Consider the following 26,530-nt stretch of genomic DNA (forward strand, 5'->3'; position numbering starts at 1 on the left):
CTAAGGGGGATAATTAGATAAGTTTCCCTGGTGCCTTTATTAGCAATGTGCAAGCGTGATATTGGTAGGCAAATAGTGGCGTGTCCACCTTAAGATGTGACAAAACAAAGTCCACCTGAGAATCTAATGATGTCTTCTACTAAAGTTCCTGGGGAGTCTGCTAGAGACGTTTTCAATACTTAAAACTATGCCTCAAAACGTGTTTTGAGGGCCGTAATTGTGAATAGGACACCGAATTTAGCCTTAGTTTGGTATTTTGTGAGCCCTCTCCTCCCCACCCCCCCAGGCTAGCATCGAGTTTAATGCAGTTCTGCCTCAGCCTCTAAGTGTTCGGATTACAGGTGTGTAAGCCTCCATGTCTGGTAGGTAGATTTTTTGAATTTGAGTTGGCTAAACAGCGTAAATAAATTGCTTACCTTGGAAAAGAAAAAATGTACACTTTTAAGAGCAACAAGATTTGGGAACATAGTAAATTAATACATGTGGATTTTAAGTAAGATGGTGGCCTCCGCATGCTGTTGTAAAAGGACGGTTGGAGATCAGGCAAAATCAGAAATGGCTATGTTACTCATGAGTGTGGGGAGACAAATGAGTTCGCATAATCCTTAAAATAATGCCCTAAAATTGAAACTCAGTATTACCCTTTTTTCCTGTTCCTGTGCTTTTTTATTTTTATTTTTTCTCTTTTATATTTTATTACAGCAATAAAGGCCAATAAGACATTCAGGGAAATATATATAAAATGTTATATAATTTCATCATGTTTATCCTAAAATCGGGTCTACTCAAACCAGGACTACCTGAGGGCCTTAAAACCACTTGAGTTTGATTCCCCAGCACACAGGTAAATAACCACGCATGCCTGTAACCTTGGTCCTGTGAGCGGAGCGGAGACCAGAGAATCCCTGTGGCTCCTGAAAGCAAGTCCAGGTTAAGAAGAGATTCACTCTCAAGGAAACAGGTCTGATGAGTGCTGGAGGAGAGTACTTGATGTTTTCCTCTGGCTCCATAAGTATACATGGGACCCCCACATATATATACTATGCATGGAACACCACAATACTACACACTCATGACAAAAAAAAAAAATCATGGTTTAAGAGGGGGACAAAGTGGAGAGCCATCACCTGATGGTAAGGAGAATATATATAATTTGCATAGAGAAGCTTATAGACAGTTTGTGTGGAAAGGCACAGGCCCTACATAGCCATGTGCATATGAAGCAAGTGGACTGGTTTGTAGCATGTTTTGATCTATATGTATTTGAAATGATTATATTTAATTTTTCTACCACTCCAGTTACTTCTGTGTATGTATGTAGGGAGAACAAATCAGGTGTACTTAGCAAATTTCAAGTGCACGAGATATATTCCTGGACTCACCATGCTACCTATTAAATCTCTCAGAGTGATTCCTCTTACAAATAAAAATGTGTACGTTTGACTAACATCTCCCTACTTTCCACAACTCCCATCCTATGATAACTCCTTGTTAGATTTCGAATATGAGTGGGACCACAAGGATTTTGTCTTTCTGGGTTTGGTTTGTTTCACATAACTATACTCCTTAGGTTGATCTATGTTGTTGAGAAATGGCACAATTTCCTTCTTTTTAAAGATTGAATAATACTCATTACTTACATATCTCACATTTTCTATATTTATTGTTAGACATTTAGGGTGATGAATATGACAGTGCACACACAGTGGATGCTAAATGAGCGCATGATGGATTCATTTAAAAAAAAAAAAAACAAAGGATTTCTTCTCTTGTCTACTCTAGGGAAGCAGAGAAGGAATGAAATTAAGCTACAAAAGCGAACAGCCAAAGAGCTGGGAAGGCGGCGCCATCCCATCGTTAGGTGCCCCACACCCATCCCCCTCCACCTTAAGCCCCTCCCCCAACTTTTGGGTAAACCCCTACCGGATTCTTTCCCAAAAGGCCCGAGTCGCGGCTTGGATCGCGATTGGAAGAAATTACAGGAAGAGGAAACTACAGCCCCTGGACTAAAATCCCCATTCTTGCTTCTGAGACGCTACTCGGCCGCGGTAAGCGGGTCTGGCTGGCGAGGCTTCTTCCCAGGACAAAGCTTCGTCGTCTTGCGGAAATGGAAAAATATTAGGTTTGATGTCATTGCGCCCCGCGGATCCGGGCCGTTTGGGGGTCTCCGGGCGTGTCAGCCACGCACGGGGCAGGGATGGAGCTTCCGCCACTGGGGTGGGCCGTGGGATCCGGAGGCGCTGCGATGCCGGGACCCCAGGTGCCGGGGACGCCAGGTGGCGATGCCTTGAAGCAGGACCGAGGGAGCACCGTGAGCGGCGAGGGGTGGGGCTTGGGTGCCGGGACTCGGGTTTGACAGCCTCGCTCGCCTTGAGCGGCAGGGAGCATGCAGGCTTGCCGACTCCGGGGCGGGGACGGGGGAGACGTAGAAAACGTGGGAGGCGTGGCCCACGCGCTCCTAGATCGAGGAAGCCTTCTGATTGGTCAGTTCTGAAGCTCCGGATGATTGCATTGCCTGCGCATCTGGCCTCCTCTACCTCCAGCCTTCCTGCTCTTGCTGCTGTCGGGTTCCCTCAATTTCTTTTTTAAAAATTTTTTGTTTTTGCTTTGTTTTTTCGGGGTAGGGTTTCACTCTAATCCGGGCTGACCTGGAATTCACTACGTAGTCTCAAGGTGGCCTCGAACTCATGGCGATCCTCCTGCCTCTGCCTCCTGAGTGCTGGGATTAAAGGCGAACACCACCACGCCCGGCTAATTTTTATTTATTAGAGAGAATGGGCTCGCCAGCGGCCTCTTGCTGCTGCAGACAAACTCCAATCTCATGCCCCACATTGTGCATCCGGCTTTGAGTGGGTACTGGGGAATCGAACCGGGTCCACAAGCTTTCCAAACAAGCACTTTTGACCGTTGAGTCATGTCCCCAAACCTCCCTCAATATTTTATGTCGACTTGATGCCTTTCTCACGGCATCACGTGTTCCCCAGATGCAAGGGCTGAAGTTTATTCCTGAAAGTGATGCCTCATCATTCCCTAGTTGTCTGTAAGGAGTGGACTTATTGATACCCCATTTCCCGGAAGTGATCCCTAAATCTTCCTCATGATGATGTAGGCGCCCAAGCAACGCCTGGCTTGGGTCATCTCTAGTTCCCTGGTGTCTGTTCTGACCTCTTATCTCTTCCTTTTCCGCATCTGCTCTGTCCTGCTTTGGCAGTCACGTGTCATGATGGAAACTTTATACACACGCATACACAAAGTAATGGAACGCAGATGTGAGTGCATATCTTTACCAAATCAATAAAACTGCAGCAGAATTTTATTTCCATCCTTATGACTGAATTGTGCTAACAATGGAATGTGTTAACTCTTCAAATACTGAACCCTTCTAACCATTGTTGTTTGATACTCAAAATGTCACATTGTATCCTGTGGGGAACCCTTGAAAGTTTAACATAGCTCATGAAATGTTTAAAAGTAGCTATTTTCTGAAGGCAGTTAATTTCAGATCTGAAATTTTGTTTTTGTTTTGTATATTTTTCCATCAAGATCTCAAACTTTCTACCTTATCCTCCTGAACACCCCATTATCCCTAGACCTTTGGATCATTTCTTAAATACTTTTGTTAGTATATATTAATTATATATAGTGATGGTTTTCATTATGAGATTTTCATATATGTATGTAAATGTCTTGGACCATATCCACCCTCCCTCTGGTTTCCTTCCTCTGCATAAATAGTCTCCCTTCTACTTCCCATGCCTGTTTTTTTGTTTGTTTGTTTGTTTTTTTGTTTTTTAATCATCTCTGTTTGCCATCTCTCTAGCTCCCACACTTCAGACTTTTGACCCAGACTGGCCCTTGACGGTACTCTTGGGTAAGCCCTGGAGTTTGGTTCTAGATTGATGTGGGTACTGATGTGTCCTTGTTTTTCCATTCTCAAATAAACCAGCACATCTCACCAGAGCCATGGCATGGGGTGTCAAACTTGATGATGCCTGAATACCTGAAAGATCGCCAGTAGTAGCATTTTCCCATTTGGTACCTGGCCAAACATTCTTAAATCTCGACAAAAGTTTACTGGGGCGAACTGTGACAATGACTGTGCTGTAGGGTGACGTTGCTTGAGTCAGCAGATTCGAGTTGGCTGCTGCTGCCGTGGGGCACCTCACCATCTGTCTCCATTCAAAGACAGCCTTGTATGGGGTGATGGGGCTGGACATAGACAGGCAATTCTTCTTACTTATCCCTGACGTCCCTTCGGCTACAGTTTAAGCTCGTTTCCTCAGGTTGCTCCCGTGGGAGTGAAAAGCAGTTTGTCACGGTCCCACCTGTCCTGTACATGTTCCGTGAAGTCACCCTCAGTGGCCGCTCTGTTATACTCTGTAATTCCCACGCTACGGACACTTGGGCTTGCCTTCTTCTGTAACAGACAGAGTTCACAGACTAAACAGCTTTCCAGGGTGCGCCCGAGGTCACCATACAGTAAACTATGGCAAAAGGCTTTGAACGTTAGCTGTGTAACAGACAGCAGAGGCAGTGCCAAGTTTGCAAGAATACTTCAAAGGGGGCTGAGGCAATACTATTGGGGCCTGTCACCTGAGCCACCTGGGAAGCTGAGGCAAGAGGACTGGGGGGACGTTTAAGGTCTGTCTGGGTTACAGAGTGAACTCAAGCCCAGCCTGGGCAACTTAGTGTGACCTTGATTTGAAATAAGACGTTTAAAAGGGGGTGGCTGGTGAGATAGAAGGCTTGGTGGTTACATGCACTTCCTGTGCAAGCATGAGTGCTTGAGGGGACCTGAGACCACCCAAGTTTAACTGACAAAAACAAGCTGAACATGGCCACATGGCCCTGTAACCCTAGTCCCATAGGGGAACAGAGACCCAGGAATTGCTGGAGCATGAAAAACAAAAAGTCAAGCTTTAGGGTCAGCTAAAGACTCTGGCTTAGGGCTGGAGAGATGGCTTAGCGGTTAAGCGCTTGCCTGTCAAGCCTAAGGCCCCGGGCTCGAGGCTTGATTCCCCAGGACCCACATTAGCCAGATGCACACAGGGCGCATGCGTCTGGAGTTCCTTTGCAGTGGCTGGAGGCCCTGGCGTGCCCATTCTCTATCTATCTGCCTCTTTCTCTGTCTTTTGCTCTCAAATAAGTAAATAAAAAACAAAAATAATTTAAAAAAAAGACTCTGGCTTAAAGTAAATGGGTGGAAGAGGGATGGATCGGGGTACCCCATTTTCCACTGCGAGCCACCACAGGTAAGCGCACCCTCACGTGGGGCATGCCATGCCTGCTTTTTAAAAAATTTTTTTTTTAATTTTTAAATTCTTATTAACATTTTCCATGATTATTAAAAAAAAAATCCTATGATAATTCCCTCCCTCCGCCCTGACACTTTCCCCTTTGAAATTCCATTCTACATCATATTACCTCCCCATCTCAATCATTGTACTTACATCTATACAATATCAACCTATTAAATACCCTCCTCCCTTCCTTTCTCTTCCCTTTATGTCTCCTTTTTTATTATTTTTAAAAATCCTTTTATTTATTTGCAAGCAGAGAGAGAGAGAGAGAATGGGTGCTCCAGGGCCTCTAGCCACTGCAAATGAATTCCAGATTCTTGTACCACTTAGTGCATCTGGCTTTATGTGGGTACTGGGGAATTGAACCTGGGTTGTTGTTAGGCTTGACAGGCAAGCACCTTCATGACTGAGCCATCTTACCAGCCCCTCATGTCTGTCTCCTCTCTGCTTTCCATCTCATTGTCATACTGGGATTACAGAAACCCACCATAGCTTCCAGTTTTTTTGTTTGTTTGTTTGTTTGTTTGTTTCTTTCTTTCTTTCTTTCTTTCTTTCAAGGTAGGGTCTAGCTCAAGCTGACGTGGAATTTATTATGTAGTCTCAGGCTGGCCTTGAACTCACAGTGACCCTTCTACCTCCACTTCCTGAGTGCTGACATTAAATGAAATTAACGGCATGTGCCACCACCCATGGATTTTCTTTTTTCTTTCTCAGCTTCCAGGTTTTTTTTTTTTTAATTTTTTATTTATTTATTTGAGAGCGACAGACACAGAGAGAAAGACAGGTAGAGGGAGAGAGAGAGAATAGGCGCGCCAGGGCTTCCAGCCTCTGCAAACGAACTCCAGACGCGTGCGCCCCCTTGTGCATCTGGCTAACGTGGGACCTGGGGAATCAAGCCTCAAACCGGGGTCCTTAGGCTTCACAGGCAAGCGCTTAACCGCTAAGCCATCTTTCCAGCCCTGTTGTTGTTTTTTGAGGTAGCTCTAGCTCAGACTGACTTGGAATTCACTGTGTAGTCTCAAGGTGGCCTCGAACTCATGGTGATCCTACTACCTCTGCCAACCAAGTGCTGGGATTAAAGGTGTGTGCCACCATGCCCAGTAGCTTCCAGCTTTTTATGTCTTAGTGAGGATTGAGCTTGGGTGCTCTGGCTTGAGTGGTGAGTAGTTTATTCACCGAGCCATTTCCTAAGACCTCCATAGTTACCTTTGAAATACTAACCTTTGAATACAATAATGACTCATTTCTCATCTCCATGAAACAAGTAGTTTTCTAACAAAATTACAGTATCTTGTGATGGTAAAATCAGTCCCAAGTGATAAGGCAGTTCAGAAGTCTAGTATTACGAAGAGGAGAAGCCATTGGAGGTTGGTTTGTTTTGTGATCTCATGTTGCCCAGGCTGTCCTGGAACCCACTATACAGCCAAAGATGGCCTTGAATTCCTGAGTCTTCTACCTCTGGCAGTGCTAGCATTATAGACATTCACCACCATGCCCTGCTTTCCAGTGGTTGTTTAGAATGAATGCTGGAGGCTGAGTGTAGACCAACTGGAGAGTTAGAGATTTCAGGAGGCCTTGAGGGTTTCTGGGTTTTGTTTTTGCTGTTTTGTCTTCAGCATCTTGTCAATTGAATACTGACAATGTAGGGCTGATGGGCGTGGTGGCACACCCTTTTTATCCTAGCACTTGGGAGGCAGAGGTAGGAGGATCACTGTGAGTTTGAGGCCACACTGGAAATACAGAATGAATTCCAGGTCACTCTAGGCTAGAGTGAGACCCTACATCCAAAAAACAGAACCCCCCCCCCCCCAAAAAAAAAAAACAACCATGAAAGTATAGGGCCAATGGCCTGTGCTTTCCTGGAGAAGAGGGATGGAAAAATATTGTGTGATTTTTTTTTTGGCTTTTTTTTTCTTTTTTCTAATGCAAGAGAGAGAGATAATTGGTGCCCTAGGGCCTCCAGCCACTGTAATCAAATGCCAGATGCGTGTGCCACTCTGTGTGCATGTGTGACCTTGCACACTTATGTCACCTTGTGTGTCTGGGTTATGTAGGACCTGGAGAGTCAAACATGGGTCCTTAGGCTTCCCAGGCAAGCACCTTAACCGGTAAGCCATATCTCCAGCATGGAAGGATATTGTAGTCAGCTTCAAGTTGCTGGGACAAACATCCAAACCAGGCACAGCTTATGGGAGGAAGAGATGTATTTCAAGCTTACAGATCCAGAGAAGGTTCCATCAAATGGTAGGAAAAGCTGGCTCCCATTCATTCAAAGGGAGAGAAACAAAGTAGCCAGCACTACAGGCAAGCCCAGCCCCAGCTCAAAACCTGTGCATATTTTTAGGCTGGAATTCAGATCCCACCCCCGGTGACACACCCCCAACCAGAAGGCTGAAGACCCAGTTTACAAGCTTTAGTAAAACACCTGAGGGCTGGAAAGATGCCTCAGTGGCTAAGGCCTGCCAAACCTAAGAACCAGAGTCCAGTTCCCCAGTACCCACCACATAAAGCCAGATGCACAAAGTGGCTCAAGCATGTGGAGTTTGTTTGCAGTGGCTAGAGGCCCTGGGGCGCCTATTCTCATTCTCTCTCTCTCTCTCTCTGATTGCCAATTAAAACAAAACAAAAACAAAAAACCCTGAGTCTATGGGGGATATACCAAGCTACCACAAAGGATATCGAAGGGACAAGAGATCTGAGGATGCCCTGAGACCAGCCTGTTCCAAGGGGTCTCTACAGGAGAAGTTAAAGTGTACCCACTTAAGTGCTTACATGCCAGGCTGAACAAAGAGGCATTTGGAAAAGTGGCAGGAAAGGTAGAAATTTGACAAGGTTTGTTCCTACAGAGCTAAACTTCTCGCCTCTGACAGAAAGAATGTTAAGTTTTAATAATGTGGCTTTTTTTCTTTTTAAAATGCATTTGGATCTAAGCCCATGACAGAAAGGGTTTTGTTTGTTGTTATGAGACAGGTTCATGTGTAGCCCTGAGCAGGCTAGCCCCGAACCTGCTATGCTCTGGGGTGCCACCAAACCTGAAAGAAAGGCGTATCTGTAACTCCCTCAGCTCCATGGGCTCTCCTGAGCCAGACACGGAAGAATGACCTTTGAAGTTCATGAAGAAATATGGGGGAAATGAAGAAATATGGGGGAATTCTTTTTTTTTTTTTTTTTTTTTTTGAGAGCGACAGACACAGAGAGAACGACAAAGAGAGAGAGAATGGGCGCGCCAGGGCTTCCAGCCTCTGCAAACGAACTCCAGACGCGTGCGCCCCCTTGTGCATCTGGCTAACGTGGGACCTGGGGAACCGAGCCTCGAACCGGGGTCCTTAGGCTTCACAGGCAAGCGCTTAACCGCTAAGCCATCTCTCCAGCCCGGGGGAATTCTTTTAACTGGGACTACTTTGCCGCCTGACAGAGCTGAGGAAAATTCAACACTGGTAGGTAAAGGTTGCATGCCGGAGGCTAACTTCTAGAAGTTTCTTCCCACCTTGACTGTTGGAATCGCGTTCCTGACGAGGCTTACTTCCTTAGCCTGTCCTGACTGGCACTGGTGAGAATATAAGGGAAGGCGTCAAGGTGTCAAGCGGGCACCCCACCCACCAATCAGAACGCGGCTGACTACAACGCCACCTGGCGGACATCCAATGGGAACACAGCAGGCTCTATAAAAGTTGAGGTCTTGGGCTGGAGAGATGGCTTAGCGGGTAAGCGCTTGCCTGTGAAGCCTAAGGACCCGGGTTCCAGGCTCGGTTCCCCAGGTCCCACGTTAGCCAGATGCACAAAGAGGCGCACGTGTCTGGAGTTCGTTTGCAGTGGCTGGAGGCCCTGGCGCGCCCATTCTCTCTGTCTCCCTCTATCTGTCTTTCTCTCTGTGTCTGTCGCTCTCAAATAAATAAATAAACAATTTAAAAAAAAAAAAGTTGAGGTCTTGCACCGCCCCTTGCACTTCAGAGGAAGCCCTGAACGAGGGTCAGATCCATGGCGCGCATGAAGCAGACAGCCCGCAAGTTCACAGGTGGCAAGGCACCCCGCAAGCACGTGGCCACCAAGATGGCTCGGAAGAGTGCGCCAGTGCCAGCCACAGGCGGCGTGAAGAAGCCGCACCGCTACCGGCCTGGCACCGTGGCGCTACGCGAGATCCGTCGCTACCAGAAGTTCACCGAGCTGCTGATCCGCAAGCTGCCGTTCCAGGGCCTGGTGCGTGAGACCGCACAGGACTTCAAGACGGACCTGCGCTTCCAGACCTCCGCCTTGATGGCGCTGCAGGAAGCGAGCGAGGCCTACCTGTTGGGGCTGTTCGAGGACACCAACCTTTGCTCCATCCATGCCAAGAGGGTCACTATCATGCCCAAGGACATCCAGCTGGCGCGCCGCATCCGTGGGGAACCGGGTTTAGGTGCCCCGGGTTCCTAATTTTGGCTTTGAACCCAAAGGCTCTTTTAAGAGCCACCCACTAAGTCTGAAAAAGTGGCTGCAATAGCGTTCTGAGCTGTGGGGGCTTCTCTTCATAGCATGCCTTCAGGTCCAAGACCAGAGTCGTGCTGAAGCTGGCCTGTCATGGGTTGTAGGTTCAGCTAGTCAGGTCCATTGGTTACTTTGCTCAGGTTAAGGTAGGAATTCAGCTTGTGTGTGCAGGCGGAAGAGCAACCACATGGGTTGCAAGCACCACCTGTGCCCGTTTCTAGTGACAAGTTCAGCAACGTCTTCAGATTGCCTGGTCAGTTTGTGTGCAGTTAACCACCCATCTCACGTAGAGGTCCTGCTTCTGTGTGCACTTGACCTATCTCTGAGCCATGAGCGATGTAAAATCGAGTCGTGTGCGTCAACCTGGTCCATCTGTTAGAAGGATGGTTAAGGTGTTTGAGGAGGTGGGGGTTAACACCTCCTGTTTCCAGGCCAGATCCAGTGGTTCCTGTGTATGAACTCCCACCTTTCCATTTAGAGGGAAGGGAAATCTAACTAGTGTGTGTTGTTGATTTAGCCTAGGTCAAATAAACACTGGGAACCTCTAACTTGGAAGACAGGGAGGGAGACTTTGTCCTGGAAGTTGACTTGCTGGGTGTCACTGCCTTGATGGTCCATAGACTGAGCACTTGCTACAGGCTTCTGCACCCTACGCAGTGCTGGTGGTGCTCCGGAGATGAGAAGGAGGCTTGGAGGTCAACTTGTGAGAACTACAGCTGGGGCAAGGCAGGGCTGGTAAACTGAATTGGAAAGGAGTTCTGTGGGGATAACTGAACTTGTCTTTGAGGGTAAGGATACACGAATTTTTAGCCCTTGTGCTGCTTATTGGAAGCATTTACTTGTAGCCAAGCACTACCTTGGTGCTGGGAGCACACAAATCTATTCTGTACTCTCACCCGCTTTGGCTTCTAATTGCTTAGTGTCACGTGAAGTCCTGCTGTATACAGAAGCAGTGATAGGAAAAGCATAGTGAAAACTGGATAAAATGTCATCAGTCTGCAACTGTAGACTTTTTGTTTCTTTCAAGGCAGGGTCTCTCACTCTAGCCCAGGCTGACCTGGAACTCACTCTATAGCCCAGGGTAGCCTTGAACTCACAGTCACCCTCCTACCTCATCCTCCCAGGTACTAGGACTAAAGGCATGTGCTACTATGCCTGGATTACAGTTGCAGGTTTTTGAACCCAGGTTCTTTAGCCCAATTTATGTCCTGTTTACTCAAAATTCATGAATTTAGTGTTCACACAACTGTAAATCCTATCTTGTAAATTTTTAATTTTTTAATGAGAGAACTGGTGCAGCAGGGCCCCCAGCTACTGAAATCGAACCCCAGAAGTGTGTGCCACCCTTTGCGTAGATGTCACCAACAGGCCACATGCATGTAGCTTGTAGCATGTAGCTTGACATAAGTTCTGAGAAGCACAGCACAATTCAGGGTCATGTCAGTGGCATGCTGAAGTCTCTTATTCCTCCCTCCAACCTCCTATAAATTAATAATAATGGGGACACTCCAGAGAAGGAATATGATGCACTTGTAAAATGAGCCATGCTGTGGAGGGAAGAATGGGCTCTTAGCAAGGACATCGTGCATGTGTTATCAGTGAGATGCATTCCATAAGTATTATGTGGCCTGGCCAGTTCTCAGGAACTTCTGCTTTTTCATTCTTATTTTTGGGGGGGGGGGCTCCCTCTGTGGTTCAGAGAGCTCATCTGAAGTGACCTGTGTATATATCTCTTTCAAAACTCCTTCCCACTTCAGTGATACATTCAACCTGCCCTTTTTATATTCTGTATTTTACATCTTTGTCATATGATGGCTTTGCCATCTGGGTACTGGCTAGCCCTAAATGCCAGCCCTTTAGAGCTGGCTATCTAGTTCTTAAATAGTAAACAGTTCACCAGGACTTTGAATTTTACATACAAACCTTTTGTTAGTTTTGTGTCACTGTGGCAAAATACTTGAGCTAAGCACTTTACAAAGACTTATTTGGGCTTATGGTTTCAGTGTCATTGACTATGGCTTTGGGGCTTGGTGTCACTGTACATTATGGCTGGAGCATGTGACAGAGGAAGACTGTTCAACTCATGGAGGCCAGGAGGCAAAAACAAGAGACAGGAGAGACCACTGTCCTACTCTCCCCTTCAGGGGTACACTCCCAATGACCTAACTTCTACAAGACCCCACTTCCTCCGGCTTCCACCACCTCCCAACAGTGCCACTGACCAACACGTCCTACTTGGAGTGGCATATCCTGCAACTGTCATTGGCAGTGTTCCAGATGGTCAGCCATGAACTGGCTTCCAGAGTGTGGGCCAGTGTGACTATGAAATGTCACTTTCAAATCTGTCACCTTGACATACTGATTTTGAGCTGAAGGCAACTGGGATCAGCAAACACAGAAGCAACTCTGTACCTTGCCCCCTTTTCTGCCTGGAGTCAGGGCATAGATTTTTCCTTTGTGTAAAGGAAATTTGCAATTGTATGTGTGTCCCCTCTTCTGCCCCCTGAGAACAGTGTATCACCAGAATGTCTATTAATATGTATGAACCATCAATACCAACATAGGTGTCCTTATCACCTCACAATTTACCCTCAGGAGCTCAATTCTTATCTTCCTTTGATCACTTCTCAACAATTTATCATTAAAATTATAGGGGCTGGAATAATGGCTCAGCAGTTAAAATCACTTGCTTGCAAAGCTTGATGGCCCAGGTTTGGTTTCCTCAGTGCCCACATAAAGCCAGATGCACAAAGTGGCACATGGGTCTGGAGTTCATTTGCAGTGGCAGGAGGACATGGTATGCCCATACTCTTTCTTCCTCTCTCTCAAATAATAAAATGTATAGAAGCCCCCATGTCTTACCAAACTTCTTAAGTTTAAAGAGTCTATCTAGGGCTGGAGAGATGGCTTAGCGGTTAAGCGCTTGCCTGTGAAGCCTAAGGACCCCGGTTCGAGGCTCGGTTCCCCAGGTCCCACGTTAGCCAGATGCACAAGGGGGCGCACGCATCTGGAGTTCGTTTGCAGTGGCTGGAAGCCCTGGCGCGCCCATTCTCTCTCTCCCTCTATCTGTCTTTCTATGTCTGTTGCTCTCAAATAAATAAATAAAAAATGAACAAAAAAAAAATTAAAGAGTCTATCTATTAGTTCAAAAGTAGGAAAGAGGAGATAGTATGAAGAGCTCCTGCCCATGAGAAGGCAGGAGGGGGTAAAGCCCCTTAAGAGTATCTTAAGGTTATCTCTTTTTCCTGTGAGGCCTCTATTCATGTAAAAATGTACAAGATGAAGTCGGGTGTGGTGGCACACACCTTTAATCCCAGGCAGAGGTAGGAGGATCATTGAGAGTTCGAGGCCACCCTGACACTACATAGTGAATTCCAGATCAGCCTGGGCTAAAGTGAGACCCTACCTGGGGATGGGGGAAGCCAAAAAAAAAAAAAAAAAAGATATGTGCAATGTCTTTAATGGATATGATGTGCCATCAAACCGACTTCTAAATAATTGTGTTTATTCCCATAAATTCATACTGCTGTCAGCTTTAGTCACAGAAGCTTCTTTCTGCAATGGTCATGGGTGACTGCAATGATTCATGACTGGTCAGAGTGCTGAGAATAAGACACTATTGAATGCCCAGTCCCAAATGGGATGGACATCCTTATCACCCTTCCAAGGCTCAGAGAATATTGAGAGGGGGAAAGAAAGAGTGTAGAGTCAGAGGAAAGGGGTGGGAGTGGTGTGGATTGCTGGCTTCTAGGTATGAGATGGCCTTTGCGCTCTTTTTTTTTTAAAAAAAATATTTATTTATTTATAATATATTTACAAATATATTTATTTGAGAGTGACAGAGAGAGAAAGAGGGAGACAGTGAGAGAGAATGGGTGCTCCAGGGCCTCCAGCCACTGGAAACAAACTTCAGACGCGTGCGCTCCCTTGTGCATCTGGCTAATGTGGGTCATAGGGAATCAAGCCTCGAACCGGGGTTCTTAGGCTTCACAGGCAAGCGCTTAACCGCTAAACCATCCCTCCAGCCCAGCCTTTGCACTCTTTAACTCACAGCGGCTGTGATGTTTACCTGCACAAGGTCTGTACGAGGTTGGGTTCATGCAAGCTTTGTCATGGAAGCGGGAGGAACTTAGGAGGCTTGACCCATCCCCAAGGATTTATACAAAGTTAGCGGTTGATGGGAGAGAGACACTTTTTTCAGTGTAGGTATTGGTCATGTGCCCGTGCTCCTGTAAACAACTGTAATGAAACTCATTGGGTCACAAAAGTTTTTAAAGCAGAAAGGGGGGTATAGTTGGGGAGAGAAAAGGGATTAGCAGAAATGGGAACAAGAACAGGGTGAAGGGCATGAATATGATCAAAATACATTGTCTACATTTATGAAAACACAATGAAACACATATGTATAATTAATGTTAATAAAACAATCAAGAATCCTTGCTTCGATGAGCTTCCTGTAATGTAGGGATGTTTCTTACTGCAACAAAACTGATACAGCAGGGTCTGTGGAGACTAAAAACTGTCACATTTGTGAGAAGCCTGGGAACCCAGGCCTGTGAGCTGTGGTGGCAGCCATGCAGATGTCAGCACTGGAGCGTGGATCAACTGGTCGTCAGGGAGGGAGGACGGTGTAAGGTGTGGGGCTGATAAAGAGGACACCTGTTACCTCATCTTTCAAAACGCAAAAGCCAGAGCCTGGGATGAAAGCTGCAGGGCTGCAAAAAAAGGTTGACACAAGGCCATTTTCCCCACATTCCTGACAAAAAACAGCACGTCTCCTTCAGTGGGAGCTGACTGCCTGCCACCAGTGATGTGGCCCGAAAGGGGGGAGGCTGGAGGAATGGCTTAGTGGTTAAGGTGCTTGCCTGCAAAGCCAAAGGACCCAGGTTCGGTTTCCCAGGACCCACATAAGCCAGATGCACAAGGTGGAACATGCATCTGGAATTCATTTGCAGTGGCCGGAGGCCCTGGTGTGCCCATTCACCCATTCACTCTTTCTCTTTCTCAAATAAAGAAAAGAAATTTTTGAAACATTCTGGGCTAGAGAGATAGCTCAGCCATTAAGGTGCTTGTCCACAAAACCTAACAGAGTTCAGTTCCTTAAGTACCCATATAAAGCCAGATGCGCAAACTGGTGCATGCATCTGGAGTTCATTTGCAGTGGCAAAAGGCCCTGGTGTACCTACTCTCACCCTCTCCTTGCAAATAAATGAATAAAATTTTTTTTAAAAAAAGATTTTAGGGCTGGAGAGATGGCTGAATAGTTACGGCATTTGCCTGTGAAGCCTAAGGATCCCCAGTGCCCATGTAGGCCAGATGCACATGGTGGCACATGCGTCAAATCCATTTGAAGTGGCGAAAGACCTTGGTGTGCCCATTCTCTCTCCCTCTCTTAAATATGTAAATTTAAGAAAATAAAATATATTTTTAAAAGATTCCAGGCCGGGTGTGGTGGGGCATGCCTTTAATCCTAGCACTCGTGATGCAGAGGTAGGATTGCTGTGAGTTTGAGGCCAGTCTGAGACTAGATAGAAAATTCCAGATCAGCCTGGGTTAGAGTGATATCCTACCTCAGAAAAGAAGAAAAAGAAGAAAGAGGTGGAGAAGAAGAAAAAAAAGAAAGAAAGAAAAAGGATTCCACTTTGGTGAAGGTGAAGTGAGTCATGCAACATTGGGGCCCCTCCCAACACCAGACTCCTTGGCGTGATGGAAACATATCAAAACTTGATCAGTGCACTTGAATTGTCCCTACATGTTATTCCATATAGAGCTGCCTTTCAGTCTTGTGGCTGGCACCGCCCACTGTGTTGGGCAGCCAATATCTGAGCCACTAGCAGGCTTCTCCCAACAGGAAGCAAATATGGCAAGATGCTATCTGCAGCTGATGTGTGCAGTTCCTAGTGCTGATGTCACTGTGCATTCTTGAAATTTTTATTTTAAAACCTGCGATTGTTTTCCGAATTGAAATAAACCTTCAGCCCAGAATCCCTTCACCAATATAAAGGTCAAGGATGCCCTAGAGGCAACAGAGACTGGAGGGAGGAGTGGATGGAATTAGTGGGTGGCGTTCACTCCCACTCTCCAGGAATGGGGCCTTAACCATGTGTGTCAGTGAGGTGACTGCCCACACAAAGCCAGCTGACCCCACCTGAAGCAGCTCTCCACACCCTGAAGCAGACTGCCTAAGCCCTAGAAATGGCAAATCGGTGTCGTTTGGCCTTCCAGGACCTTGTTTCCCTGTTGCCTTCTGGCCTCTCAACTCTAGCCTTAAGTTTCTTCATCGGTCCAGTCAGTTTCCCCAGGGCTAAGCCTCCAGGCATGCTCAGCCACGGGTCAGGCCCTGGTGATGGTTAGCAGTTAGCTTTTGTATGAAAGCCCCCGGGGGAGCCCATTGGGTGGGAGGGGCGGCCGGAGTCCCGGTCCAGCCTGTGCTATATATAACCAGATTATCTCAAGAAGGAAGAGGAAGGAAGGAAGAGAGAGAGAGAGAAAGAGAAATCAAGCAAGCAAAAGACCTGCAAGCGCAGGCAAGGACCTCCCCTCCCCACCGCCTAGCACTCCCCTCCCATCCTGGTGCACGCGGGAGGCCACCCCGGTCCAAGCCTCCGTTCTTCTCTCGTCCAGCGGCGGTTCCCTACTGCCTTTCCCCACTGGCCCCTGCAGCACACCTGCCGAGTGTCCCTTCACCCTGAGGCCTTCAGCAACGTGCCCCTATGAACCCCTATCTTTGCCCCAACTGGGATGTCCAAGCTACCAACTTCCCTTCGTCCTTTCCGGAAGGGCCGCGCGCCTCCTGCTGGCACCCACCTCGGCAAGCCATGCGCCACAGCTGGCAACCATAGGAGAGGGGCACCCCACCCGCTAGGCTCCCCCCAACCTTCCTTAACCCCAGCAAACTGCTCTCAATCCTTACCTCCTACCCCCTCGGCTATAACAGGCCCCCACTCCAAAGCCCGGAGGTGCTGCCCTAGCCGCCCCCCAGCTGTTGCATGGCCCCCTCGACCCTTCCCTTCCTGTCCCCAGCTCCCCAGTCCCAACCCTCGTCTCCCATCTGGGCCACGCAGCTCCCGCTCCGCTCACGTCCCCTTCCCCCCCCCCCCAGCTCCCTCCTCTCTAGGCCGCCAACTTCCCTTTCACCCCGACGGCGCAAATCCCCGGGCTGCGGTCCTCAGCGGCCCCGCCCCGCAGCCCTCCCGCCCAGCAACCCGCCTGCGAGTCCGCTGACGACACAAAGCCCGCTGGGCCGAGGGACCGCCGGCTCAAACCCAGCCTCTCCCAGCTGCGGGCGAACCTTGGCACGGGGAGCAGTGCAGGGGCCCTCCCCGGTGAGTATCGCCCCCCAGATACCACCTTCCAGCAGCGTCTGAGCCAAGACCCCAGGTGCTCCTTCCGTTCTCGAATGCCCGGCTTCCCTGTCCCCAAGGGGGACGGGTTGCCCTTGAGAACCCTACACGACTGTGACTGCAAGGATCCTCTGGACGAGCCCTCACTGAACCGAGGTCCTAGGTGACCAGAGCCCTGACGACCGCCCCTGCACTCAGCTGAGTTCCAAACCCTGAGGCCACCCCATCCTGGGGCTTCTAAACAGGTGGGCAGCAGTGTGCCCTAAACCACGTGACCCCCCTAGGCCTCTTGATGTCCAGGGGGGAGCTTAATGTCATGTGCTCTGCTCACAGCTCAGGTTAAAATCATTGTGGCGCTTACTTTGGATTATCCGTAAAATCCAAGGACCCTGAAAGGTTTTCACTGCACAACTAGGCACGTGCATACGCACATGTACTTGGGTACCTGTGTATATGTGCCGGCACGGATGCATGTTCACCGGTCTGTTGTGTGCCTGCATGGTGCATGTGTGTTTGTATTTCCATGCCCGTAGTACATTTGTGCATGGGTATACCTGTTTCCTGTGTACATGCATTTGTGTGTGTATGCATACTTATTTGTGGGTGTCCATGTGTGTGCAAGCATGTGTACTTGTGTGCAAGTTTGTGTGTACAGTATGTGCATGTGTCTACACATGGCCCCTGTATTTGTGCGCATATGTGGACATGCGTGACTGCATTGCACCTGGCTCCTCAATCAAAAGGACCTCCTGCTCCTCCCCAAATTCTCTTTTCCCTTTGATTGTTAAAGAAAAAAATTATTCTGACACTTAGAACTTTATTCCAGACTTTTGGGGTAGCAGTGTGGCCCCAGGGCAGAGATGGGGCTGGAGTCTAAATGCAGCAAAGTGCTCAAGACAGCCTGCAGGCTCAGGAAGAGCTTGTGGCTAAGTTAACCTAGCAGGGTCCCCCTGCTGAAAGGCAGGTCAAGGGTCAGCCATGAAGGCGGTGTGAGGACTTGAACAGGCATGTGTGTGTGGTGGGGTATGACTTAGCGGGGGGAGGGGGGCTCTGGAGGGACTGGGCTGGGCAGGCTGAGGATGGGATGGCGCCAAGATCAGGCTGAGCAGACAAGGGTTAGGGGCATGGCTAGCGTTTGGTCAAAGAGGGTCTTTGTAACCCTTAGTTGGACACTGGCTTCTGACCTCATCTGTCAGGGAGCACAGTGCACAGCTGGAGAGGACAGCCAGATGGGGAGACCCGGTTCTAAGATCCCGCCCATCCCTAGGAGTTACAATGGAAACGCATGCCTTGTATCTTCCCAGGAGCCATGGATGCTGTTGAACTTGCCAGAAGGCTACAAGAGGAGGCCACATGCTCCATCTGCCTGGACTTCTTCACGGACCCCGTGATGACCACCTGTGGCCACAACTTCTGCCGCGCATGCATCCAGATGAGCTGGGAGAAGGCAAAGGGCAAGAAGGGAAAGAAGAAGCAGAAAGGGTCCTTCCCCTGCCCTGAGTGCAGGGAGATGTCCCCTCAGAGGAACCTGCGGCCCAACCGCCTGCTGATCAAGGTGGCAGAGATGGCACGACAGCACCCTGGGTTGCAGAAGCGAGACCTGTGCCGGGTACACCAGGAGCCCCTCAAACTGTTCTGCCAGGATGATCAGACCCCCATCTGCGTGGTCTGCAGGGAGGCCCAGGAGCATCGGCTGCATGAGGTGCTGCCAGTGGATGAGGCTGCCCGGAAGTACAAGGTGGCTGTGGGGCAGGGGTCAGGGGCCGGGTGAGCCCTGGGAGAAGTGACTGGGGGCCTGGGGGTCCAGGGCAGAGATTGGGCCAGAGCCATCCAGGATACAAAGTACTTAAGTCAGCACTGGGGAGAAGGTGCAAGGAGTGCAGATAGGGAGTGGGCATTTGGGGGACAAGCTGACTTTCATTTAAAGGTGGACAGGAATGGGAGTGCATGTATGTTGAGGTCTGAACCTGGCAGGTCTCCCAAAGAGCACAAGTAACCCCCACATGCTAGAACACACAGTGGGAGTGTCCTTTTACCCCTGGGAAAAACAGATGTGCGACTTAACCTTCAAACCCCAAGCCAATGAAGGCTGTGCCCATGGACACCTTGTGGGCTCAGGACTGTTGGTCTGGCATGGCCACCTGAATGGATGGACAGCATCATCAGTCCCAATCCTAGGCTGAGCTCAGCTGCCCATGTGGCCTGGCTCTGCTAGACTGTAGGGAGGCCGAGAAACCCACTGAGGGTACACGGGAGGTAGCAGGACTTAACTATTTATAGGTAGATTAGTCCTGAAGGACATGGCAGTGACACCCACATTATGACACCATTTCTGGATGAGGAAACCAGGATCCCAGAGTGCTTGGGTCCTGGAACCTGTCTCCCAAACTCTGAAGGACAATTGTCTTGATGAGACAGGCTCAGAGACGAGGCTTAGTCACATGTGGAGAGGGACCTAGAAGGGCTCAGTGAGTGTGCCTGTATGGGTTTCTGCTGGGCTCCCCCTTCACCCCGATCCTTGGCATTGGCAGTAAGGTCGGTTCCTTCTCCCCAGGTATGGGAAAGGACATCTTCCACATGGGAGCTCTTTTTCTTCTTGCTATGGGAGCTCTTTTTCTTCTTGCTTTTAGAAACAAAAACAGTGTGGTGGTGCATGCCTTTAATCCCAGCACTTGGGAGGCAGAGGTAGGAGGATCACCATGAGTTCGAGGCCACCCTGAGACTACATAGTGAATTCCAGGTCAGCCTGGACTAGAGTGAAACCCTACCTTGGGAAAAAAGAAAGAAAAGAAAAAGAAACAAAAACAAAGGGATCAGAGGCAGTCTTACAAGTGTGCTTTTAAAATGCCTTTACGTCAAAATAATTCTTATATCCCAACCCCCACCCAGGCATGGTGGCTTTAATCCCAACTCTTGAGAGGCTGAGGTAGGAGGATTGCCAGCCTGGGCTACAGTGAGACTCTGCTTCAACCTCCCTCCCAAGTAATTCTTATGCTGAAGCACTAAAATTTAGGGTGTTGTTTTCTGAACTGTCTCACTGCCAGAATGAAATGTTTAGGGGTGGTGTATGTGGTCATCCGTGCTCCCTTAGAGAGGGTCTGTGGGGTCACTGCAGCTTCAGAAACCATAATCAGTTATGAGCTGAGGTAGGAGATCGACCTCCCTGAATCCTGTGGTGTTGGGTTTATGCGTCCTGCAGCTGAAGTTGGAGGAGGACATAGGGTTCCTTCGGGAGGAGATGATAAAGACAGAAGATCTGCAAGTCAAGGAGGAGCAAACCTTAAACGAGTGGCAGGTGAGTGCCTATAGCTGAGAGGCCTTTGCTGTCCCTGCCCCCCCCCCACATGTACATACATATCTATCTTCACCTGCAGTAGGACTTCCAGGGTCTCCTATGTGGGGATGGGAAGGTGGTTAGGAAGGGGAAAGTTTTTCTTATACTTCCCAGGTTTGGTGGTTAGCCTGGAAAATAAGCTGATATATGAACAAGAGTGTGTGGGGAGGGGGGGCTCCCAGGCTTAAATGGTCTTCTTTTTTTTAATTTTTTTTGTTTATTTTAATTTATTTGAGAGTGACACAGAAAGAGAGAGAGAGAAATGCAGAGAGAAAGAGAAAGGGCACAACGGGGCCTCCAGCTGATGCAAAGGAACTCCAGACATGTGCGCCCCCTTGTGCATCTGGCTAGCGTGGATCCTGCGGAACTGAGCCTCGAACTGAGGTCCTTAGGCTTCATGTGCAAGCACTTAACCACTAAGCCATCTCTCCAGCCCTTAAATGGTCTTCTTGTTGAGATGACAGGCCTGCACCACCGCACCCAGCTAGTTAAGATTTAAATTTAATTCTAGCCATGATTCCATAAGATAAGTGTGGGCCGAGGCTCACTGTAAAGGCAGGAAAGGGGACTGGTAGTGGTGCCTCACACCTGTCATTCCACTACTCAGGAAGCTGAGGTAGGGGGACAGAAACAAGTTCAAGGATAGACGGATTTAAATAGCAAGTTCAAGACCAGTCAGGACTACCATAACAAGACCCTTTCTCAAAAGAATTCTTAAAAAGTTTTTTTAAGGGCTGGAAAGCTGGCTTAGCAGTTAAGGCGTTTGTCCACAAAGCCCAAGGACCCATGTTTGACTCTTTAGATTCCATGTAAGCCAGACACACAAAGTTACACAAGTGTGCAAGGTTGCACATGCACACAAGGTGGCACATGCATCTGGAGTTTGACTATAGTGGCTGGAGGCCCTGGTGTGCCAGGTCTCTCTCATGTGCACACTCTTACTCTCTCACATTAAAAAAAAAAAAAAAAGCCAGTCTGTTGGGCTTTCCCCCCTACCCCCCCTTTGGTTTTTCAAGGTAGGGTCTCACTGTGGCCCAGGCTGACCTGGAATTCACTATAGAGTCTCAGCATGGCCTCGAACTCACAGCGATCCTCCTACCTCTGCCTCCCAGTGCTGTATTGGGCTTTTTTAAGTGCTGAAGTAAGCTGAGACAAAAAGCACAAAATAATCAGATTACTGGGCTGGAGAGATGAGTCAGCAGTTAAGGGCTTGCCTGCAAAGTCTAAGGATCCAGATTCAATTCCCAGTACCCATGTAAACCCATATGCCAGCTGGGCATGCCTTTAATCCCAGCACTTGGGAAGCAAAGGTAGGAGTATCACCATGAGTTTTAGACCACCCTAAGACTACATAGTGAATTCCAGGTCATCCTGGGCTAGAGTGAAACCCTACTTCAAAAAAATCAAAACAATAAAAAGCCAGATGCACAAGGTGGTGCATGGGCCTGGAGTTGGTTTGCAGTAGCTACAGGCCCTGGTGCACCCATTCTTTTCTTCCTTTCTCTCTTTCTCTGCCTCTTTTTCGTAAATAAAATAAATCAAATATTTTAAAACATCAGTTTACTTTCATTGTACTGAGGACAAAGAGATAGAATGGGAAAATGACTTCCTGTTTCTGTCCATTGAAAGTAGCCTGTTGGGGGGGCTGGAGAGATGGCTTAGAGGTTAAGGTGCTTGCCTGCAAAACCAAAGGACCGTGGTTCGATTCTCCAGTACCCACGTAAGCCAGATACACAAGATAGCACATGTGTCTAGAGTTTGTTTGCAGTGGCTGGAAGCCCTAGTACACCCATTCTCTCTCCCTCTCTCTCTGCCTCTTTCCATCTCTCAAATAAATAAATGAAAATAAAATATTTAAAAAAAAAAGAAAGTGGCCCATTGAGAAGTTTAGCTGTTGACTCTGTAATCCTGACTTCTCAACAGCTTTGGGAACATAGGGGACTGCAATCTGACTTCTAGCCTGGTCTTTTGGGGCTTGGTACAAGGAAAGTGATCCCCCCAAAAAAGCCTCCTGGACCTTTCTTGCAGCATGCCTGTGACTTCCTTTGGGGTGGGATATTCTGATCCCACTTGCACCTGAGCTCACAGGGGCATTTGGGGTGAGTGGATGCTGCCCTCGGGTTCAGATGGGCTGTATCCATGGTCAAGTGAGGTCATCTGTCAAAGCCCCTGGTTGCCAATTAAAATTCCCATCTGGTCCAGAGGGGCCCATGGTGGTGTGGTAACCCTGGGAGGGAGCTGTCCCTCCTAGCCACAGCTCAGTACCAGGTAGGGGTCCCTGCCACTACAGGACAGAGTGAAGGAGCGGCGGGAACGAATCCTGGAGGAGTTTCAGAAGGTGGTTCTATTCCTGGTGGAGGAGGAGCGAAGGCTCCTCCAGGTCCTGAAGAAAGAAGAGGAGGAGATGGCAGTGAGGCTGCAGGACAGCAGGGCCATCCTGGACCAGCAGAGCCGCTCCCTGGACCTTCTGCTGCTGCAGCTGGAGGAGAAGAGCCAGCAGGAGCCCCTCCAGATGCTGCAGGTGAGGCTGGTGGACACAGGTGGGTCTGCGCCCGCTGTCTGCCCACCGCCCACCTGTCTAAGCTGTTTGGCTTAAGTGGCTTCCTGCACTCACTGGGTTGATAAAGCCTTGTTGGTCTTCCATGCCTCAATAGCTGGCTGACAGGTGCTGTACTGAGCAGCAGGTTCTGGCAGGTCACCAGCATGTAGTTAGGATTATGCTCCAGAAAATGAAACTATGGCTGTTTTAGATGGTGCTCCAATACAATCTCAGAATACCCAGGACTTGTTTATAAAGTAAGAGGTTTGTTTTGGTTCTACAAGTCCAGAGACATGATACTGTCAAAGGCTTGGCTTCTGGTGAAGGTCTCGTGGCAGAAGGCCCTGTGGGGACCTTACACAGAGTGGAGGAGAATGAGAGAGGTTAGGCTGACTTCCATACAATTCACTCTCTCTATAACATGTCTTGTGGAACACTAACTAATTCCTTCTTGAGGGTGGACCTTTGCCAAATGGCCTCTTAAAAGCCCCCAGGTTATGGGTTTTAATGATCTTGGGAACTCTGTAGACTCTCCAGTCTCCAGAGGACCCTGAGAGGCCCTGGGCTGTTATCCCAGACATTCTCCATCCAGCTATGCTCTCTGCATCCCAACTGGGTCTGCACCTGCCTGAGTCCAAAGTTCAGGACCTCGTGTTCCTTATCCCAGGCTGGTCTCAAAGTCACAATAATACTCCTACCTCTGCCTCCTGAGTGCTTGGATTAAAGGTGAGCACCACTGTGCCTGGCCCTAATTTTACTCCATAATGGCTTCCAAGTACAGGAATAGTGAGACTTCCAATTTGAATATCCCAAAGAGAAACTGTAAATAGCTTCCTTTAATTGAAAAGAAGAAAGTTCTATACTTAGTAAGGAAAAAAAAAATCATGTTACAAAATCGCTAAGCTATATTGCAAGTACAGGCTCCTACTACAGTGTTATGGTTCTGTATTATTAGCATTTTACTCTTCATTCACAAACACTATCACAGGTATGTACACAGAGATACATAGTATTAGAGAACATTATCCAAGGTTCTTGGCAACCTTGGGGGTCTTGGAACACATTCTCTGCAGATGGGGAGGAGGTTGCTATATTCACAGCTTAACTGCCTCAGTAGGACAGAAGTGCTGGGGGGGGGCCTGGGGGGAGAGTCCCGTGGTAGAGCACTGGTCTAGCATGCCGTCTCCACTACCACATTAAAAAGTGGCCAGTGCAGGGGTGCGCTGCCTTGGGCCTTCTCATTCGGCACTCCCTTCCCTCTGCTGAGCAGCAGACCCGAGGCTTCTGATGACGGGCTAAGAGGATGGTTTCTGGTCTCCCAGTGGGAATGAGATTCCTGGTGGAGGCAGAGCTTGCTCTCTGGGAAGGGGATGTCCAGCAGAGGATATCCTTTGGTATGTCCCAAAGTAGTGGACCACAGAGACAGCTTTGAGGATGACAGTGAGGGGCATGCCATCTGGAAGCAGCACATACATATACCTTCTTGTTGTTTGCAGGATGTGAAGGACACCTTGATCAGGTATCTGGTCCCCCTCAGTGGAGGTAGCAGTGAAGGTGGGTGAGGGAGGGCCACATGCAGGGACACAAATCTGTGTTCCCTGGAGGAAGGACAGCCTGAGCCTGCAGTACCCAGAGGTGGCCCTCCCGACGGGGCTCAGGACTGTGTGCAAGGTTCCTGGACAGATAGAAGTGCTCAAAAGTTTCCAAGGTAAGTGGGGACCCATGGTCCAGATCTTAAGTCTAATTCTCTTGGCAGTGTCCCAACGTACCCACCCTTGATTCTACGGAGGGACCAAAGCTATCAACTGGAGGTGGAGGAGGGGAGTGGGAAGGCATTAAACTACCCAATTACCATTGATCAGTTGACCTGCATGCTTTCCAAGTAGGTCCATCTGGGGACAGTTTGGCCCATTCACACCCACTGACTCACCACCAACTACTGAGTTGGGGTGTGAAATCCTTAGGTTACCTTAATTCTCAGATAGAACTGATGGAGTAGAGGTTTGGGGAGAGGTAAAGAAGAAGGGGCTCATTGAGTCCACATGCCCCTTGCGGGCTCTAGAGGGTCCTTCCATCTTTGACCATGAATTATCCTAGTTTTCTGGTGTCCACCTGTGCCCATCTGCAGAGGATGTGATGCCAGATCCCAGCTCCGCCTATCCCTACCTCCTCCTGTACGAGAGCCGCCAGAGGCGCTACCTGAGCCCTCCGCCAGAGGGCAGCGCGCCCCTCAACAAGGACCGGTTTCTGGCCTACCCCTGTGCTGTGGGTCAGAAGAGCTTTTCCTCCGGGAGGCACTACTGGGAAGTGGGCATGAACCTCACCGGCGATGCACTCTGGGCTTTGGGCGTGTGCAGAGACAACGTGAGCCGCAAGGACAGGGTGCCCAAGTCCCCGGAAAATGGGTTCTGGGTGGTGCAGCTGTCCAAGGGGAAGAAGCACTTGTCCCTGTTACCTGACTCCATCCCAGTCACGCTGATAGAGCCTCCCAGCCACGTGGGGGTCTTCCTGGATTTCCAGGCGGGCGAGGTGTCCTTCTACAGCGTGAACGACGGATCCCACTTACACAGCTACTCCCAGACTTCCTTCCCTGGGCCCCTGCTGCCATTCTTCTGCCTGGGGGTACCAAAATCGGGCCAGATGGTCATCTCCACAGTGACCATGTGGGTGAAGGGATAGAGGACTGGGGGCGGGGCAGGCGCTCAGTGCGCGCTGGCCCTCGGGAGGGCGGGTCCCTTCACTCTCCATGGCCACCTGCCAGGCTTTCTCCCTGTGGCACTGAAAGCAGGGCAGCTTCTCAAAATAAAACCACAATTAAAGCTCTCAAATGTAAATGGACTACGGAGAGATGCTTTTTAGAGAAAACTCTGGAAACAGCCCGGACATTTATGAGTGAACCTTTTTTTTTTTTCCTGAAGTAGGGTCGCGCTCTAGCCCAGGCTGGCCTGCAATTCACTATGGAGTCTCAGGGTGGCGTCGAACTCACAGCGATCCTCCCACCTCTGCCTCCCGAGTGCTAGGATCAAAGGCGTGCGCCACCACGCCCGGCTCTTGAACCAATTTTTAAATATATTTCTGCCCACCAGGTAGTATGGTCTCCTGTTCTTTTCGGTCCACCCAACACTACCTTGCTAATTCCTTGGTTCCTAGTGCCCTCCTGTGGCCATCGGGTCCTTTACAGGGGTAAATGGGGCTCCATTCCTCTCCTATCCTCTTAAAGGTAATTTGGAGGCTCTCACCACACTCCACCGCCCTGTGACAGCGCCCCAGAACTGTAGGCTAAATGTACTCTGTTCCTGAGTGAGGAGGTTCTGCAAGCGGTGCTCACTGCGAGAATCTCGGCCCGTGGAGCGACATCTGTGTCCCTTTCCACGTGCGATCAGACAAGTCCTTGCAGGAAGGGGGTGCCTCGCCTGCACGGGCCGAGGACGCTGGGTGAGGACGCCCAGGGCACCTGCGAGGTGTCCGCGCTCTCACAGCTTGGGCTTTCCTGGTCCCGGGGGTCTTCCGTGCACGCCATCCCGCCCACTGCGCTTCCGCGTTCCGCAGC

General features: G+C 49.1%; 1 protein-coding gene across 4 annotated transcripts; it reads left to right on the forward strand.

Annotated features, from left to right (window-relative positions):
- Positions 1 to 113: 113 nt before the first annotated feature.
- Trim17 (tripartite motif containing 17) lies at positions 114 to 25,783 on the forward strand. 4 transcript variants are annotated; one of them, XM_045152955.1, is made up of 7 exons: positions 114 to 2,048; positions 18,412 to 18,845; positions 20,307 to 20,402; positions 22,732 to 22,962; positions 24,477 to 24,499; positions 24,585 to 24,688; positions 25,109 to 25,783. In XM_045152955.1, exons 2-7 carry the CDS (start codon positions 18,417 to 18,419, stop codon positions 25,657 to 25,659), a joined length of 1,434 nt encoding a protein of 477 aa, XP_045008890.1. In that variant the 5' UTR covers positions 114 to 2,048; positions 18,412 to 18,416; the 3' UTR covers positions 25,660 to 25,783. The 4 variants fall into 4 exon arrangements, with proteins under 4 accessions (XP_045008890.1, XP_045008889.1, XP_045008888.1 ...); XM_045152954.1 differs by lacking the exon at positions 114 to 2,048 and adding an exon at positions 17,008 to 17,089; XM_045152953.1 differs by lacking the exon at positions 114 to 2,048 and adding an exon at positions 17,018 to 17,352.
- The last annotated feature ends 747 nt before the right edge of the window (positions 25,784 to 26,530 follow it).

This window comes from Jaculus jaculus, chromosome 6, assembly GCF_020740685.1.
Source record: "Jaculus jaculus isolate mJacJac1 chromosome 6, mJacJac1.mat.Y.cur, whole genome shotgun sequence".
NCBI lineage: Eukaryota > Metazoa > Chordata > Mammalia > Rodentia > Dipodidae > Jaculus > Jaculus jaculus.

Excerpts from the sequence above, each read along its gene's own strand:
- Trim17 (XM_045152955.1), top strand. The coding sequence starts at position 18,417 with ATGGATGCTGTTGAACTTGCCAGAAGGCTACAAGAGGAGGCCACATGC. Across the intron at positions 18,846-20,306 it reads AGGCTGCCCGGAAGTACAAG|CTGAAGTTGGAGGAGGACAT; the intron begins GTGGCTGTGGGG and ends TGCGTCCTGCAG. Across the intron at positions 24,500-24,584 it reads GTGAAGGACACCTTGATCAG|GAAGGACAGCCTGAGCCTGC; the intron begins GTATCTGGTCCC and ends TGTTCCCTGGAG.